The sequence below is a fragment of the Parastagonospora nodorum genome (assembly GCF_000146915.1).
Source record: "Parastagonospora nodorum SN15 chromosome Unknown scaffold_39, whole genome shotgun sequence".
Classification (NCBI taxonomy): domain Eukaryota; kingdom Fungi; phylum Ascomycota; class Dothideomycetes; order Pleosporales; family Phaeosphaeriaceae; genus Parastagonospora; species Parastagonospora nodorum.
This window is the reverse complement of record NW_001884587.1, coordinates 136,171-152,104: the sequence shown is the minus strand read 5'-3', so window position 1 is coordinate 152,104 and position 15,934 is coordinate 136,171. Positions and strand designations below refer to the sequence as shown.

The 15,934-nt window shown below is 53.8% G+C and overlaps 7 protein-coding genes and 1 non-coding gene across 8 annotated transcripts; 3 read left to right on the top strand and 5 right to left on the bottom strand.

The window, feature by feature from the left end:
• Positions 1–9: 9 nt before the first annotated feature.
• On the top strand, positions 10–2,497 carry SNOG_15621 (hypothetical protein; the record flags this gene model as incomplete). The annotated part of the gene is made up of 4 exons (XM_001805713.1): positions 10–24; positions 108–867; positions 917–1,629; positions 1,698–2,497. The coding sequence occupies 4 exons, from the start codon at positions 10–12 to the stop codon at positions 1,701–1,703; spliced, it is 1,494 nt and encodes a 497-aa protein (XP_001805765.1). The 3' UTR covers positions 1,704–2,497.
• Positions 2,498–3,199: 702 nt separating this feature from the next.
• SNOG_15620 (hypothetical protein) lies at positions 3,200–5,207 on the top strand (the record flags this gene model as incomplete). The annotated part of the gene is made up of 3 exons (XM_001805712.1): positions 3,200–3,635; positions 3,685–3,785; positions 3,816–5,207. 3 exons carry the CDS (start codon positions 3,200–3,202, stop codon positions 5,205–5,207), a joined length of 1,929 nt encoding a protein of 642 aa, XP_001805764.1.
• A 270-nt stretch (positions 5,208–5,477) lies between these two features.
• On the bottom strand, positions 5,478–5,550 carry SNOG_16598. The gene has a single exon. It is a non-coding gene; the product is annotated as a tRNA-Lys (tRNA).
• Positions 5,551–7,259: 1,709 nt separating this feature from the next.
• SNOG_15619 (hypothetical protein) lies at positions 7,260–7,708 on the bottom strand (the record flags this gene model as incomplete). Its single annotated transcript, XM_001805711.1, has 2 exons — positions 7,260–7,261; positions 7,300–7,708. Coding segments are annotated over 2 exons (411 nt in total).
• A 1,128-nt stretch (positions 7,709–8,836) lies between these two features.
• Positions 8,837–10,623, bottom strand: SNOG_15618 (hypothetical protein; the record flags this gene model as incomplete). Its single annotated transcript, XM_001805710.1, has 4 exons — positions 8,837–9,435; positions 9,497–9,694; positions 9,853–10,425; positions 10,527–10,623. 4 exons carry the CDS (start codon positions 10,621–10,623, stop codon positions 8,837–8,839), a joined length of 1,467 nt encoding a protein of 488 aa, XP_001805762.1.
• A 424-nt stretch (positions 10,624–11,047) lies between these two features.
• On the bottom strand, positions 11,048–12,209 carry SNOG_15616 (hypothetical protein; the record flags this gene model as incomplete). The annotated part of the gene is made up of 2 exons (XM_001805709.1): positions 11,048–11,737; positions 11,925–12,209. The coding sequence occupies 2 exons, from the start codon at positions 12,207–12,209 to the stop codon at positions 11,048–11,050; spliced, it is 975 nt and encodes a 324-aa protein (XP_001805761.1).
• Positions 12,210–12,471: 262 nt separating this feature from the next.
• Positions 12,472–13,396, top strand: SNOG_15615 (hypothetical protein; the record flags this gene model as incomplete). Its single annotated transcript, XM_001805708.1, has 2 exons — positions 12,472–13,004; positions 13,042–13,396. 2 exons carry the CDS (start codon positions 12,472–12,474, stop codon positions 13,394–13,396), a joined length of 888 nt encoding a protein of 295 aa, XP_001805760.1.
• A 369-nt stretch (positions 13,397–13,765) lies between these two features.
• On the bottom strand, positions 13,766–14,125 carry SNOG_15614 (hypothetical protein; the record flags this gene model as incomplete). The annotated part of the gene is made up of 2 exons (XM_001805707.1): positions 13,766–14,022; positions 14,077–14,125. 2 exons carry the CDS (start codon positions 14,123–14,125, stop codon positions 13,766–13,768), a joined length of 306 nt encoding a protein of 101 aa, XP_001805759.1.
• Between the last annotated feature and the right edge of the window lie 1,809 nt (positions 14,126–15,934).

The window sequence follows — 15,934 nt, the reverse complement described above, 5'->3', positions numbered from 1 at the left end:
TACGAGCGCATGATAGGGTATGTTGTCTGCTTGATCCTTCTTCTCTACATCATCTAACATGCTGCAGTCCAATTTCTTTCCATCCAGCCAGTATTCTCTTTGAACAGCCAAACCACGCCGAGCTCCTTGAGAAGGTCGGCGTCCGCGCGCTCATCAACGGCGTGCTGGACGAGTTACTTGCGCTTGCCAAAGCGCAGGATTGCATTTTCCCTGCCGACTTTCGGGAAACAACCTTCCAGAAGATGATGCAGCCACAGGAGAACAACAGCACCATGTGGCTCGACTTTGAGGCCAAGCGTCCCATGGAGATTGAAACTTACCTGGGCTCTCCATTGAAGCTCGCTCAGGAATCTGGTGTCCCTGTTCCTCGCATTGAGAGTCTCTACGCTATTCTCCATCACATCAACATTGCCAACCGCAACAAGCCTGCTGCGGCTCCTGCGGCTCTTCCTACCAATGGAATGCAGGGTCCGCCACCTCCAAGGCTATCATCAGCCCCGTTGCCACGGGGACCGCCTGGTCCTGGAGGACCCATGATGAACGGCAATGGGCCAATGATGAACGGCAACGGTCCAATGAAGGGTGGTCCACGTCCCGGCAGTCGGGCTCCTTCCATCAATGGAGCTCCCCCCATGCGCCGTGGGCCTCCCCCAGGCCCGAACGGATACCCCCCACAGATGAACGGCAGGGGCATGGGTCCACGGAGACCCTCGTTCGAAGACAGCAACAACCTCGAGGAGTTCTCGCATCTGATGCTCTACGATGACATGTTGGAGGGCGGAGGTCCTGGGGCCGGCCCTTACGAAAGCGCTGGCAACTCATCTACCAACCTCTCAATTCGCGAACGCGAGCTCATGCTGAGGCAACGCGAGCTTCAGCTTCGAGAGCAGGAGCTCAACATGCGCCGCGGGCCCAGGTCCCGGCATGGGCCCAGGAATGGGTCCAGGAATGGGACGTGGCCGACCCCAGCCACCTCCTTCAATGGGTGGCTACGATGACGACGATGATGAAGACGACTACTTTGACCCGATGGGTGGCCGTGCCCCAGGGTCACAAATCGACACTGATAACTTCGATATGATGAGTGTCACATCACGTCGCAACCGCAAGGCACCAAGCGCTAGTCAGATTCGGAAGAACCCTGAAGGTGGCTTTGCTCCTCAGCACGGCAACGGACGCTCAAGGAATCCGTTCGCCCGTCCCGGCATGAACAAGAACCGCAACAGCGGTATAACTTCGATTCCGGGTCTACACGACAGTATAATGAATAACCCTCTCATGGGCTATTCATCTAATCGCTACGGAGACGTTGACCGCGGCGCCATGGGCGCGCAATCAAGAACCAATTCACTAACAACAGCCCGCTTAGATGAGATGGGTGGAAGCTACGGTCCTTATCCTCCCAACAGTCGACGGACAAGCCAGTCTCCCGGCAACCCACTCAGCCCTGGTCCCAGGCCAATGGGCCGGCCATCTCCTCCCAACGGCTACGCGCCGAACGGTATGCCGCCAAATGGTATGCCGCCCAATGGACGCCCCTCCCCTCCGGGTATGAGGCAGCCAATGCCGCGACATCCTCAAGGCATGGGGAACATGGTGGCACCACAACAAGTTGAACAACACGCTGGGGTGAGCACTCTTTACCCGCCCAAGTCACGTCCTCAAGTTCGCAGTCTGACCGGTTCCGCCTCCGCTAGCAATGAGTCCAGTGGTAGCGCTCAATTAGATTCCGAAAACTCTGCGCACAGTAGCCAGATAAGCCTGGGACCACGGCCCCCTCTCGGCGTCCGGTAATAGACAGGATCTACCGTCCATATTTGGGGGGATCACCTTGGGCCATGTTGAAAGGTTACTTGGACCGCATATCCATCCGACGACGCTACACGAATCTACCTACTGTCGCCTCGCGATCACCTACCACCCGAAACTGCTTCTTAGCAGACCTGATCAATCACACTCTCTTCAACTCGCACATTCATCTTTCACTGCTGTTCAGCCATCGAAACCGGGCTGAACGAGCCTCATGACGGCCAGGGGCTGACACTTAATGACGAATATTAGAATATGGGTCCGGTGGGACATTTGCACGTATACAGTCCAGCTCTGTTATAGAGCTGTTGCTTCAGGTTTTCTTTTGTCTTTCGTAGTACATATTGTAAATGCCGTTCACCCGGTGGCACTCCTTTTCGACTGGCACCCGCTAATCATGGTTTCTTTTGCATGGGCTGCACAGTGGGGTTTGGCATGTTCCAATAGGAGTTCTTCTGATACAAGCACATGTTCTTGGTTTTGGGCATCTATCTCAGCCAGAGACGGCATCTCATTTCATGGTGCTGTATCTACTGACAGAGTGTACTACTATCTATTCCTCAAGCGACACTGTTAGGACGGAACTTGAAAGTCGAGAGTCGTGGAGGAGAGAAGAAACAGAGCGCAGTCGACACTTAGATGCATACATAGTTGGACCGGCAACAAAAGCAAGACGTTCCTTACTGCATTATCACTGTCAGGATTCCATCCCATCACTACTTACTCAGGTACCAACACTCCAGCGTTGCACATGTACGCACGACCATGTTCTGCGACGCTGTCCGCTTCCGTGTGCTGACATGATCAAAGACCCATGGCATAGGGTTTCAATCTGGAGTAATGGTCGATCCAAATCTTACACGAGGCTGTATACTGCCATAATGCCTGTGCGAGTTTACGTGCTTACATGCGCTACCGCCGCCTAGAACTACAGCTTATGCAAACAAACATTCACAAAAGTGTACGGTGAAAATCCATGAAAAAGACGCCGTATTACGGTCGCCTAGCGCGTCTAGTTCTGCTCGGAATCAATTCCTGAGTCGCGACATGGACCACGATCTAATTGTGGGGAAAGCTCAGCCGTCCCAGCCGTCTCAGCCGCCGACGTAATGGAGAAGCATGGCTAGATTGCGCATGGGGTGATGGCGGCTTCACGATGTCGTCGGACCATTGCCTGGGGTTGAGCAGCCCCTCGTTCGCATGTGACTAGCGCAGTGCGATGCGAGCACCTCCTCAAAAAAGGACGACAGACGTTCCAATTGCATTCATACTCGGCCCGCCCTCAACGCGTTGGCATGCATGCTGTTGTTCGTCCTGTCGATGCACCCTGTAGCTTGAGCTGACCCCCCTCCTCCGTCATTCGGTCGTGCCCCAAGTAAACGCGGGGCAGATGGACACAACGAGCAGCTCTTCACGCCCAACTAAAGCCACCGTTGCGCCCAAGAACCCCTCACTCTCTTGGAGCACGCGCTGGCGTGATACTGCCTGGTTGTCTCTCGGGACCCACACTGTAGTCGTAGTCCTTGGATTCGTGCTTTTAGCTCCTCTCCTCGCACCCCACTTCCCTGACACGCTCCACGAAATCTTCGACAGGACCCAGCATTGGCGCACCTCTTCACCAAGCGTCACCCTCCGGAACCCACTCGTCTTTCAGGAGCAGCAGATTTGTCCGAAACCCAAGCAGCACGTCGAATTCAAGGGCACCTTCAACACGCGACCCGAACGCAGCATGGCACTCGCCGACCAGGCCAAGCAGGTTGCTGCCGAGTTTGACTTTAAGCAAGATGCCGTCAACAAGGCTGTCAAGGAGTTCATCAGGGAGATGGGTAGGTATTAGCGAACATGGTGGGCATCCCGGATGCTGACGGCGTGCAGATGAGGGTCTTCAGTCGGAAGGCACCGAGCTGAGCCAGATCCCGACATACGTCACAGCGGTTCCCAATGGCACAGAAAAGGTACCATTGCACACGAGAGATGTGAGATATATCTGCTGACATGGAGTTCAGGGCCTCTACATGGCTGTCGACCTCGGCGGCACCAACTTCCGCGTCTGCTCCATTCAGCTACACGGCAACACTACCTTCTCCCTCACGCAAAGCAAGGTCGCAATTCCCCGCGAGCTCATGGTCGCGAAGACTTCGAAAGAGCTGTTCTCCTTCCTCGCGAAGCAGATCGAATTGTTCCTCAAGGCACATCACGAGGAGCACTATGTTGGAACTCTGAAGCGCCGGGAGCTCGGAGGAGGCGAGATTGCGGAAGAGGAGATCTTCAACTTGGGATTCACCTTCTCGTTCCCCGTCAACCAGATTGGCATAAACAAGGGCATGTTAATGCGCTGGACCAAGGGCTTCGACATCCAGGACGCGGTCGGCAAGGACGTCTGCGCTTTGCTCCAGACGGAGATTGACGAGCTACACCTTCCAGTTAAGGTCGCTGCTCTGGTGAATGACACTGTAGGAACTCTCATGGCGCGCTCTTACACCTCGCCCGGCAAGACTGGAACACTGCTCGGTGCGATCTTCGGTACCGGAACCAACGGTGCCTACGTGGAGAAGCTGGACAGGGTTACCAAGCTCACAAAGGACAAGAATGCAGGAGACTACGATAAGTCAACGGGCGAGATGATTGTCAACACCGAATGGGGCTCGTTCGACAACTCTCTGCGCACGCTACCAAACACGCCATACGACGTCGAATTGGACAAGAAGTCTGTCAACCCCGGCATTCAAATGTTCGAGAAGCGCGTCTCGGGAATGTTCTTGGGCGAGTTACTGCGACTGGCTCTTCTCAAACTGATCAAGGACCCAGCAGTCCCTCTGTTTGCCGACGACAACTCAGCATCCAACGATGTCCACAGCACCACACAGATCCACGACGGCAGCTCGATATGGAAGCAATGGGGCATCGACACCAGCTTCCTGAGCGTGTGCGCCGGCGACACCAGCCCTGGTTACCGCATGCTTCGCCAGACCCTCGACAAGGAGTACGAAATCTCCGCCGTGAGCGCAGAGGACGCCGAGGCAGTGCGCGAAATTGCCGTCGCCATTGGCCGCCGTGCAGCGCGTCTCTCTGCTGTTGCCATCGGCGCCATCGTCATCAACACTGGCCGCCTCAGCAAGACTGCTGGCGCTGCCACCACAGAGCAAAAGTCAGGCATCGCGCCGGCCCGTGGCGAAGTCGAGGTTGCAGACGAAGATGTGATTGACGTCGGTGTTGACGGATCGCTTGTCGAGTTTTACCCCAACTTTGAAGAGCACATCCGCGATGCGCTGCGTGGTATTCCGGAAATTGGCGAGCAGGGCGAGAAGAGGATTAGGATTGGAATCGCAAAGGATGGGTCGGGTGTGGGTGCGGCGCTGATTGCCCTGGTGGCTGGCAAGGTGGCGAGTCCTGCGTGATGATGCTGTGGAGAGCAGGAGAGTGAGAGATGCGAATGCAGGCATCATTACACTATCAAAGTCGATATTTAACCACAAATATAAGAAATGAAGAAAAGATACTCATGTCCACACTGTACATGCCGCATGCATGTCACGCAAGTCTCATCGTGAACATTCAATCTACTTAGCAAAAAAAACGTACAAACATCCTTTTGCCCAGCCAACTCAACAAACAACCTTAACCTTAATGCTGCTCATGAAAAAAAAAAAAGTCCAAAAAGAATATCGCCCGACCAGGGACTCGAACCCTGAGCCTTGAGATTAAAAGTCTCACGCGCTAACCAATCTATCTCAATGTCAGCGAGACCGCCCTTAGATCCAACTAGAAATTGTCGGTGGAACTTACTGTGCCAGCCGGGCGTGCTGATGATGGGCAAGGATAAATTTACGGGAAATATAAAGGTAAAATGACAAAGAGAAGGGTGCTGCGGAGAGGAGGTGCGGGTAAGAGTGTTTGACTGCAACAAAGAAGAGGCTTGGTGGGGCGTTTGGTGGGGTGGACAGGAGGAGATGAGTCATAGATCGGTTTGAAGGCGATGTGGCGGGGGTATTTCGGGGGAGGGTCGGGGGAGAGGGTGGTGACGTGCTTGATGTTTGTGGCTTGATGGGATGGGTGTGTGATTGTTTTGAGGTCGTGGGAAGTTCAGAGACGGGTTTGAAGTTCACTTTGAAAAACTTGGGGTGAGGAATGTGTTTGCACGTGTGTTGGGGAAGGTGCATGGCAGGGATACAATTTGTACTTTGCACGGTGAAGAAAGAGGGAAGGAACGCGGGTGTACAATTGTTTTCTTCTTTGTTAATACATGATTTGCAGGTACGTTTTTGATGGAAAGAGTGCTGGCTTAGTTGTCTACTGTGTTGATGGATGTTCATGGGAGTTGACCTGTATGCCTTCACCTGTTCCACCAAATCTACCCACCAACTCCACAAGCAAAGCCATCAAACCACACAGGCCCTATATCCTCGCTCCCATCGTGTATGCAAGTCATCCCAAACCCTCCCGCCTCCACCGCGAACGCCTGCCTAACTCGTCCTAATGCGGTAACCCCACTAGCGCGAGGCTCAAGGCAGACGCGTTCACAAAGGTGGAACACGGCACCGATGAGGCATTTCTTGCCTTCTCCATGCACTAGCGAATAGAATTGTCACGAAGCGAAGGCTCTTGTGCGATTGAACACGGTAAGCGGAAATTGGGGGCTGGAATATAAGAGTGCGATGGCTGCTGCTTTACATGAGATGATGAAAGGGACCAGACCTGGTTGCTGTTTATGCATTCTTGTATACGTCGTATCTACTATACCATGTATCCACGCTTTTCAAAGAAACCGTACACCCCAAAGACATTTTCATAACGAGATCCATATGCGCCTTTGACGGGAACGCTTCAATTTGGTGCAGAACGCCGGGAATGCCGCTGTGTCCTTCAAGTGACAAATTTTTGGACGGAAACAGAAGAGAACAAGAGTGAAGAGATGTCAACGGAAAACAGGGAATAAGGGGCGAGAAAGTCTGCTCGGCCGACGTAGGGAAGACAAGTGAGGAGAAAAAAGCAGGGAATATGCCTCTCGAGGCACAAGGCAGTGGGCCGCCGAATGGTAGGGTCGTACAGCTCATACAGGCTGTGGCCCAGACGGTCGAGTCGCAGTGACATGCTGTCGCCTGTGTCTTCTCTCGGCCCCTTCCCTGCGTCTTTCACGCCCACCCGACTCGGTAAAGTTTCCAGGCCGTCTTATCAAGTTATGGTTCCCACCCTGGAGCTCTTTATAATCCTGGTCGTCGATAAGTCGCATCTTCCATAGATAGCGATATAGATCAAAGTCCGGTCTCGACGTCCTCAACGTCTGCCCGAGCATCGTGTGCTCGGTAGCTACGTGTTGCATCCTCGCATGCCAACTCATCCGACCATCATTCGACGATGATATCCTCCACTCGCACAGCGGACACTGGACCGACCGCGGTGGCTCCTCGCCGCGGAAATGGCTCTCGCAATGCGTCATCCACTCCTCATGATTCTGCGATATGTATCCGCAGTTCAGGAACCAAAACGCACATTCGTAGACGGGTACGGGTACCTGTGTCCTCGGCAGTTCCAACACGCCATTGTTCTCCTCCAGCAGCACGGCGCCAGACAAATGGTTCGCCAGCCCCGTGCTAATCGACGTCTCAGTCGGCGTCGCTTCAGTAAGGTACGAGACCAGCGACGGCGGGCGCGCAGACGCCGCAGACTGGTGAATCATGGCTCCGGGCGCCATGGACGAGCCACTGCGCAGCGAGCGCGAGTAGTCTGCCCACAGCGGACTCGAGGGGGTGTTGCTGTCTTCCAGCGACTCTTCAAAGTGGACGCCGGCCCGGGCCAGGCGCGCGTGGATCGACTCGGCTCCGAGATCTCGCACCCACGATGCGGTTTGCGGGTTCACGGGTATGCTGGCACTGGCGCTTTCTAGCCGTGCGAGCGACATGCTGCGTGAGCTGGTGGGGTCGTCTGTGGCGCAGGCGGATGCGTCAGCCTCATGGATCAGAGGGGGAGCAAGCCAATTAGGCCCTGATGGCCACAGCCTTGTGAAAGGACAATGTAGGATGCTTTCGCAGGGCCAAGCGAATCAGAACTCACAAGTGTGTGGTTGCTCAGGGCGCGTCATATCTCTGGGGTATCGTGAAGATCAAGGATAGGGCTTAGCGGCCGAGAGAGATGGGCGGGCCGTTTCCGCGTGCACGATCGTCTGATCTTGTCGAGTCTGGGGCCGTCGATGCCAAACTCGTTGGCTGCTGCTATCTCGTATCCTCCCGAGCAGAACCGTGCGGGAACAAGTACAAGTACTCGACAGACCGAATGCGGCTCTGCGGTGATCGCGACATTTCAGACACTCGTCGGCCCATCCGAGCGTGCATTTCATCACCATCCCGCGCCAGCACATCACCAGAAACCACAATCTTCGAGTATTCGATACTCCAAGACCCGCATCGTTGGAGGAGCGGTGGTCCTATTGGCCCGGCTCGCTGCAGGTGACGACTCATAATGAAAGCGGGGGTGGGCGCGACCTATCTATCCGCCCTCTGAGCCCATGTGAAACGCTTCATGGCGGGCACGCCGACCGCTCTTTGACGGTGATGGCTTTAATGGGAATATGAGCATCTGTCGGTGTGGGCACGCATGCGAACGGGTTCGTGGTTGCTTTCCACTCCCTTGGGAGTGAGCTACTGCATGGACATCCATGTTGGTGCATGCGAACCACGTCGACGGTGGGGTGGGGTGTGGTTGGTTCGGTGAAAGTGTCTATCTCAACCGAGCGAACGTCTCAACGACCCGGAGTAGACTCGGTTCTGGCACGATAGGGGAGATATTCCTGGGTGTGCAATTGCTCTTCTGATAGTCTAGAGACAATCACTGTAGATGTATTCTCAAACGACCCGGCTATCTTCCCAACTCGGTTCTCGGTTTCTCGAAAAAAAGTCGGAAACATCAACCTTATGTCTCTCTACATTTCCCATCCAAGCACCCCTCCCCTACAACTTCGCCCCCTTCTCCCTCTTCGCCAGCACCCTCAAATCCTTCCTCAAAATCTTCCCACTCGGAACTCTTCGGAATCTCATCCAAAAACACCACGCCCCCCCCTCAACTGCTTATGCCCCGCCACATTCCGCTTCACAAACTCCCTAATCTCCTCTGCGCTAATCTTGCCCTGATCAGCCACCACATACGCCCTGGGCACTTCATTGGTGCCATCATCCACATCCACGCCAATGACCGCGGCATCCAAAATGTCTGGGTGGTTGAGCAGCAAAGCCTCGAGTTCGGCCGGCGCGACCTGCAGGCCCTTGTATTTTATGAGTTCCTTCTTACGGTCGACGATGTAGAAGAGTCCATTGCGGAATTCGGCGATGTCACCGGTGTGGAACCAGTCGTTCGTAAACGCTTCTTTGTTCGCGGCGGGGTTCTGGTAGTACCCTTTGCACACGACGGGGCCTTTGACGAGCACTTCGCCGGGCTGGCCGGGCTCGACGTCCGACCCGTTGTCGTCGACGATGCGCGCGAGCATGTTGGGGATGAGCGGGGATACGGAGCCTGTGTCGTCGGACATGCCCATGGGCATGATTGTCGCTGAGCCGGTTGTTTCGGAAAGACCCCAGGTCTGACTGATGAAGCAGTCGGGTCCGCCGAGTTTTTGGCTCGCGGCGTGCTGGAGGTCTTTTCCGAGCGGGGCGGCACCGGAGATGGCGATTTCGAGAGTTTTGAATTGGTCGGTTACGGCACGGGGATTTGGCGATGAGGAGGTAGATGGGTGGGACGGTGAAGAAGAAGGTGATTTTATATTTGGCGTTGTAAGCGAGGAATTGGGCGAAGTCGAAGCGTGGCATCCAGTAGACGGGTCCTCCCATGTAAAATGGGTTGATCAGATACCCTTGGATTCCGGCCGATGTGAGCGACTGGAAGATGAGCCAAGGTTCTGTATTGGAAGTCTGGTCGCGTGTCTGCGATCCAAATTCTTGAACATATCCCCTGGAATCACTGCCTCAGCCACGAGATTCCGATGAGACAGCTTGACGCCTGCATCCTGTTAGCACAACCACCTCCCCCACTTCAACACATCGCGTGTACACTTACCCTTTGGTAGCCCAGTCGTCCCCGAGCTATAAATCAGGATTACAAGACTATTCTCCAACTCCCAAGGGTCCGTAATCTTCTGCCACGGCAACTGGTCATTCTCGACAATCAAACTACTGCCCAGCTTTCCGTCCTTTTCAATAATCTTCAGCTCCCAGTCTTTGTCTTCGCTCATCAGTAACACACGTCCACCACCATTGGCTCCCCATCCCGCCTCTTCTGCTGCCTTGACTGCAGTCTCTTTTGTAGCTTCGACAGTGACCAGGATCTTCGACTGCGCGCCTTGAAGCTGTTTACTTAGTTCGCTGGGTGTGCTGGCTGCTGATGCTGCGGAGAAAACGCCGCCGGAGCCGATGATGCCGTAGCTGAGGACCGGGAGAAGGTAGTGGCCTGTAGATATCACGGAGCAAATGTCTTTGCCTTTGCCATTGGCGCCGATGCCAAAATGCTTGCGAAGTGATGCTGATGTTGCTTGGGTCAGACTACGTGCTCGCGATGTGGTCAGGATGAGACTTGGATCTGCAGCTGAGATGTGGACTGGCGTGTCGGGTTTTGCGAGGCAGTGCTCTGAGTCTGCAGATGGTCAACATGTCACTCGAACGCATGGTTGTATCCCCTATATCAGATCCGCACCCTGATCACTGGGTTTTATAGTTGGTGTAGGAGTTGCTCACCAAAAAGTAGGGTCAGGAGATCAACATCAGGAATGGGATACTTCTTTGCTGCGCGATAGATGACGCCGTCAGAAGTCTTCTCGACTATGGTAGTCATTTCAGCGATCCAATGTCACAGGTAGCTGTAGCTATACTCCAAGATGATCGTCTCGGACTAGTGTTGTCAATGACTGTGAAATATAGTGACATTATGAAGGCTGGCTAAGATGCGATGATTTTAAGATGCCGACGCCGCGGTACTTCGCCTTAGAGCGCCATCCCTCGGCTCACATGACTTATGCTGGGAAATGTGCCTGGAAATGATCCTCTTCGGTGGCTCTCGGTAACTTCTACAAAGTTAGTGCTAGCGACTAAGCGGGGTAAACTGGGGAGATCAACAAAGCGCAACTTTAGGCACGCCGTCTCGACGCTAATGGATGAGGCTGAGAAACTCGGCTTTGACATCCGTAGGTTTTCTGCTTCGCAATTTTCATTCAGTGTTTACGTAGAGGTCGATTTCATGGCAAGACTATCATGGTCTTTCAAGCCCGGCGTTTGGGGCGTGGCTCGTCGTTTTGTGCTTCATCGGCTGCAACAGTCGTGTTGTTTGTCTCCACCTCTCCGACTTGGGCATCGGTCTTGTCGCCCTTCTTTCTGTTACGCTTGCGCTTGTTCTTTGGTCGCTCAATATTTTCTGAATAAGCTGGGACGACCTCCACGTTCAGCGCAAGAACTGCTGGCTTAGCAATAGCCGGAAGAACAGGATCATCCAGCTGATGTTTGCCCTTGCTCCTCGGATTTTGCTTCTCGAGTAGTGCGACGTACTCTGCCGTACGCTTCGAATGCTCAACCTTTGTCAATATTTTCCAGTTATCTGGCTTCTCTGCTGCTCTCCACTTGGACCACACGTCTGCATGTGTAATGTTACCGCTCAAGACGATGAATGCACAACTATTGTGAAGTGTGTAAACTGCTTGTATTGGCAGCCACTTCTGCTTTAGCTGGCCATGCTCTCGAAGCCAGTGCGCGACTCTAGCTGGAGTCTTACAGAGGTCGCGTAGGTGCGGCTCCACGTATATTGTTCGCTGGTCCCAGAAGGACAGGCCGTCATCGTTGACCTGCTCGAATGAGTTGTGGGGAAGAAATTTGGGGGGATAAGAAGACGGGATGCGGCGGATATGGTAGCCATTGCTCGAGAGCTCGAGGATCTTGGATGGGTGTTCCCGGAGTGCCTGTTGGAGTAATCCGTGCGTCGCTTGAGGCTTGAGGCTTGAGATATTCGGATGCTCGAGAATACCCGTGAGATGGATGACTTCGTTTTACTGTTAGCGTTTGGAAACATATTTTCCCATGTTTGGTCTTACAGTACTCTCCTTCATCTACTGTCCTGTACCGCTGTTGCAGCCAATCCGCCCGTACCTCTTCTTGATGTGCATAATCAGAAAAGATCAGTTCCATACCAACCACGAGTTGCGACAAGTACTCTGGAGTGACTGCCTTGACTGTAAATTTAGGCCCGCCACGAGGGGTTGCCTTTGGTTCAATTTGCTCTTCTTGTGGTGTAGGTGAGTTTGTACTTATCCCTTGCATAGCATCGACGAGTGCTTCATCCTGCCTGCGTTGGGTGACCTCTGGTGGAGGTTTCGAAGGCTTTGGCTTAGTCTCGCGAACGCCCTTGAGTCTCAGAGCTCTTGGTACAAACATGGCGTACAATGGCGGCAGAAATTGTCGGCCTATAATTGCATTGTCTTGGGACCGGCGTTCTGTGAGTGTTACCTTGACTGGACTACAAGATCATGCGGCGCGTGTTGCGTGAAAGTACCTGGGTGCTAGCGCGTCTTTGGAGCTTCTGCACGGACGTCATCGTCCGAATTTCGAGCCGTCCGCGCATCTCCAACTTCACTGTCGCAACACTCCAACCTACCATTCCGCCCAATCGGCTTATACCTAATTCTCGGTCGCAATCATGCCGAAAGAAAAGAACTACAACCCTGTCCAGGACCACAAGAAGCAAGAGAAGCAGAAGCAAATCAAAAAGCAAAAAGCCAATCTCCAAGCACAACGCAACGAGAAACTCGCACGGCGCAACCCCAACCGCATACAGCGCGACATCGATAATCTCAAAGAAGCGGATCAAGCCGGCGGCTTACGCCCACACGAGCGACAACGACTCACAGAGTTGGAAAAGGATCTCGCAGCAGTCAACAAGGCGCGAGAGGCACTCGGCGACAAAGCACCACAATTCAAGCCGGAACGAAGACACGACGATGGCGGAGACAGAGGCGGGAGAGGCGGCCATAGAGGCGGGCGAGGAGGCGTGCTGGGCAAGCGGACGCGAGACGGACAGAGGAAAGAAGACGACAGCAGCGATACAGACGCCGATGTACGAGACATCCCCATGCCGCGCGATACACCGCCGCCCATACCGCGTCAACGCAACCGCCAAGCACAAAACGAAGACGAAGCGGCCCAGCCTGAGCCCAAGAAGGCGCAAATTGTGTACGAAGCCGCACCTCAGGTTCGCAATTTCTTGAAGGAAGCCACAAAGTTCATGCCGACTGCGTGTCGCGAACAAGATGAAGTTAGCCAAGGGCGAGGGGAGATTGCTGGAGCCTGAGGAGTTTGATAAGCTCAAGGAGGAGGGATACATGGACTCGAAGAAGCCTGCTGTGGAGCCGGATGAGGAGATGGAGGCGTTTTTGAGGAACCATGGCACGTCGACAATGGTCGAGGCTGAGCAAGCTGCAGAGGCGGCGGTGCAAGAGGCAGAATACGAGATGATGGCTGCGGAAGCGAGTGGTGGGATGCAGGGCATACAGTCAGAAGCTGCCGTCGCAGAGAATAAGTTGCGGCATGTCGAGATGGAAGAGGTGGCTGATGAAGATATATGAGTATAGTTGTTATGATCCTGAATCATAGCCTGGCCTTCACGAGCAACCTTCGACGTTCCGGCGCAGTGAAATCAGACCGAACCATGGAATGTAAGATGATTATAGGCTTTGCATCCGTAATTGCGGGAACGAGGTAACTCGAGCATATGTGGCAAAAGGTCTCCAAGATAAGAGGAGGTCACAATGCATGGTAAGGTCATCATATGAATACACTGGCAGCAAGAGGAGGCATGTTCATGTTGAATCTCATTCATTCGTGAGCTAATAGGGTATATGTGACTGGCGAGTCAAAAGGGTGTCTGCCTTGAAGGCTGCACCTAGCAGAGAAAGATGTCCATTCTTAGGGTCGAAGAGGGCTCAAGAAATCGTCTATTTATTGTTGCCGGTGGCGCTGTTGAAGGTGTCGGAGATGGTCTGGCCGGCGTTGGAGAGACCCTCCTGTGCGGAGCCGAGAAGGCTTCCACCCTCCTTCTGCGCGCTGTCACCGCCGGAGCGGGTGCTGTCGCCGAGCTTCTGGGTGGTGGACTTCTGGCCCTCAGGCTGGACGGCGGAGGCGACCTTGTCACCGAGACCGGAGGCACCCTCGCTGGCCTTCTGGCCGGTGGACTTCTGGGAGTCGGGAGTGACTGAGGGAGGTTAGTGCTTGGAAAGAGAAGGAAGTTGGACGAAGCAGTGCTTACTCTTCTCCTGAGCCTGCTCGCCGAGTCCCTTGCGCATGGAGTCAGACATGTTGATGGTTGGTTGGTTGTTTGTGGTGGTTTGGTTGGAAGAGTAATTGATTGTAGTAGAGTTGAGTGATGAGCAGATGTGATGAGAGATCGAAGAAAGCACTTTTTGAACTCTTATATATACACTGGCTGCACTTACCTTTTACAAATGACGTGCCTACGCGTCATGCCGTACAACTGATATACAAGGCAGCTGCGACGTTGTGGCCACCCAACAGCACCAGACAGGGTGAGACGCAACCTTCACATGTGGATAAGAACAGGGTGAGAGCCGTTGACGAGCAGCCACGGGCCGCCACGATTGGTAGATCCGCGCATAAAGGTGGGCCAGAAAGATGGGATTTCAGCCTTTTTCCCATGCTGATAGCGTCATACTAACGGCAACTTTGGCACATGCGGGTCGAACGCGCCCCGCTATACCCCGCTGACGTTTCGCGTGGGAAGGCACGACTAAGTCGCGTAGCACGTGATGAGCGTCATTGCTCGTATGTGTGTGTGCTGTTGGCGGGTCTCCGGCAAGATTGGCCACATCCTCCAAACACGGCATGTAAGCAGAAGGGCGTTCTCAGTGACCACCGATACGCGATTCGATTCGCTGGTGACCTTTGACTTCCCCAATTGTCCCACCATCGAACTTACTTCATTATTTCGTCACCCGTGCTTGGCAACTCATCCATCTTCGTCTGATATCAAACTTGCTTCCTCGAAGGCGAACGGTTTGTCGTTATTCCGCTGCTGGCGACATGCTAAGGCACAATGTGGCGCTCCGCGGGTCACAGCTTTGCTGAAGCTGGGACTTACAGATTTGATCAAATTTCCTGCTAACACACCCCCCACATGCCGTCACTGCAAGGGGTATGTTGAAGCCATACAACTCATCGACCTCAACAATGAACGCGGCGCTGCACCCGGAGATGTTCCAAACATTCAGGAGGCGCCAGAAACCGACTGTACCTTCGAATCGTCTGTATAACGACCCTAGCAAGAGAGACTCTTTCCACCGGACCAACGTCCGGAAGAATTAACTGTCTACTGGAAATATGACCTCCTCCATGTATATCAGCAGTACTCACGAAATGGGAAGGCTGTGCATTTGTTTATTTATCCCCAATTGGGCTTTCTATCACATTCTGCGCATTCTAGCGCACTGCGTCGGGTTGCAACAACAAACCTTGGAATACTCCTACAAAGTCTTGTCCATGGGTGGCCTATTTTTGGGGTTCAATTTACGCGATTTTGCCGTAGTACTACGCTTGGCTGCAGCATCAAGGTAGGTTTGCACGGAAGAGGTAATTTGGGGCTGAGATTATGGCCCTGTTCGCGAGGCGGTGCCGCCAAGGAGATGAGGCTGAACAGCTGGACCCAAAAACTTGGCCGTCCGCGAATCTCATCATCGCGGAGAACTCTCCAACTAGCTATGACACAGGGCTAGACCACGGACTTCAACTTCCTTACTGGTCCAAGTCAGTTCGATAATCGTCCGAGGTTGCTCACAACGCTAAAGCGCGTGGTCGAGACTCAGTCCTAGCCCCGAGTCACAGACTCAAGCCTATCAGCCACAACGGTCGAAAATAAACATTTCGCGCACTCAGCTCTATCTTCCGCACTAAAAAATCATCCCGAGCCTTTTTAGGTTGCCAAACTGAGACTCGACGGTCCAGACACTAGATTTGAGTATAAATCCAGTCTACGTGCCCTGGTGTTAATTCTTGAGCTGAGGCTTGACCGTGTGCAAGAGTCGTTTGCCAGAGGATACTTCCGGCGATGATGTCTCGGGCCTGAGCAATTTGGCAAGATTCATCTGCCAAGG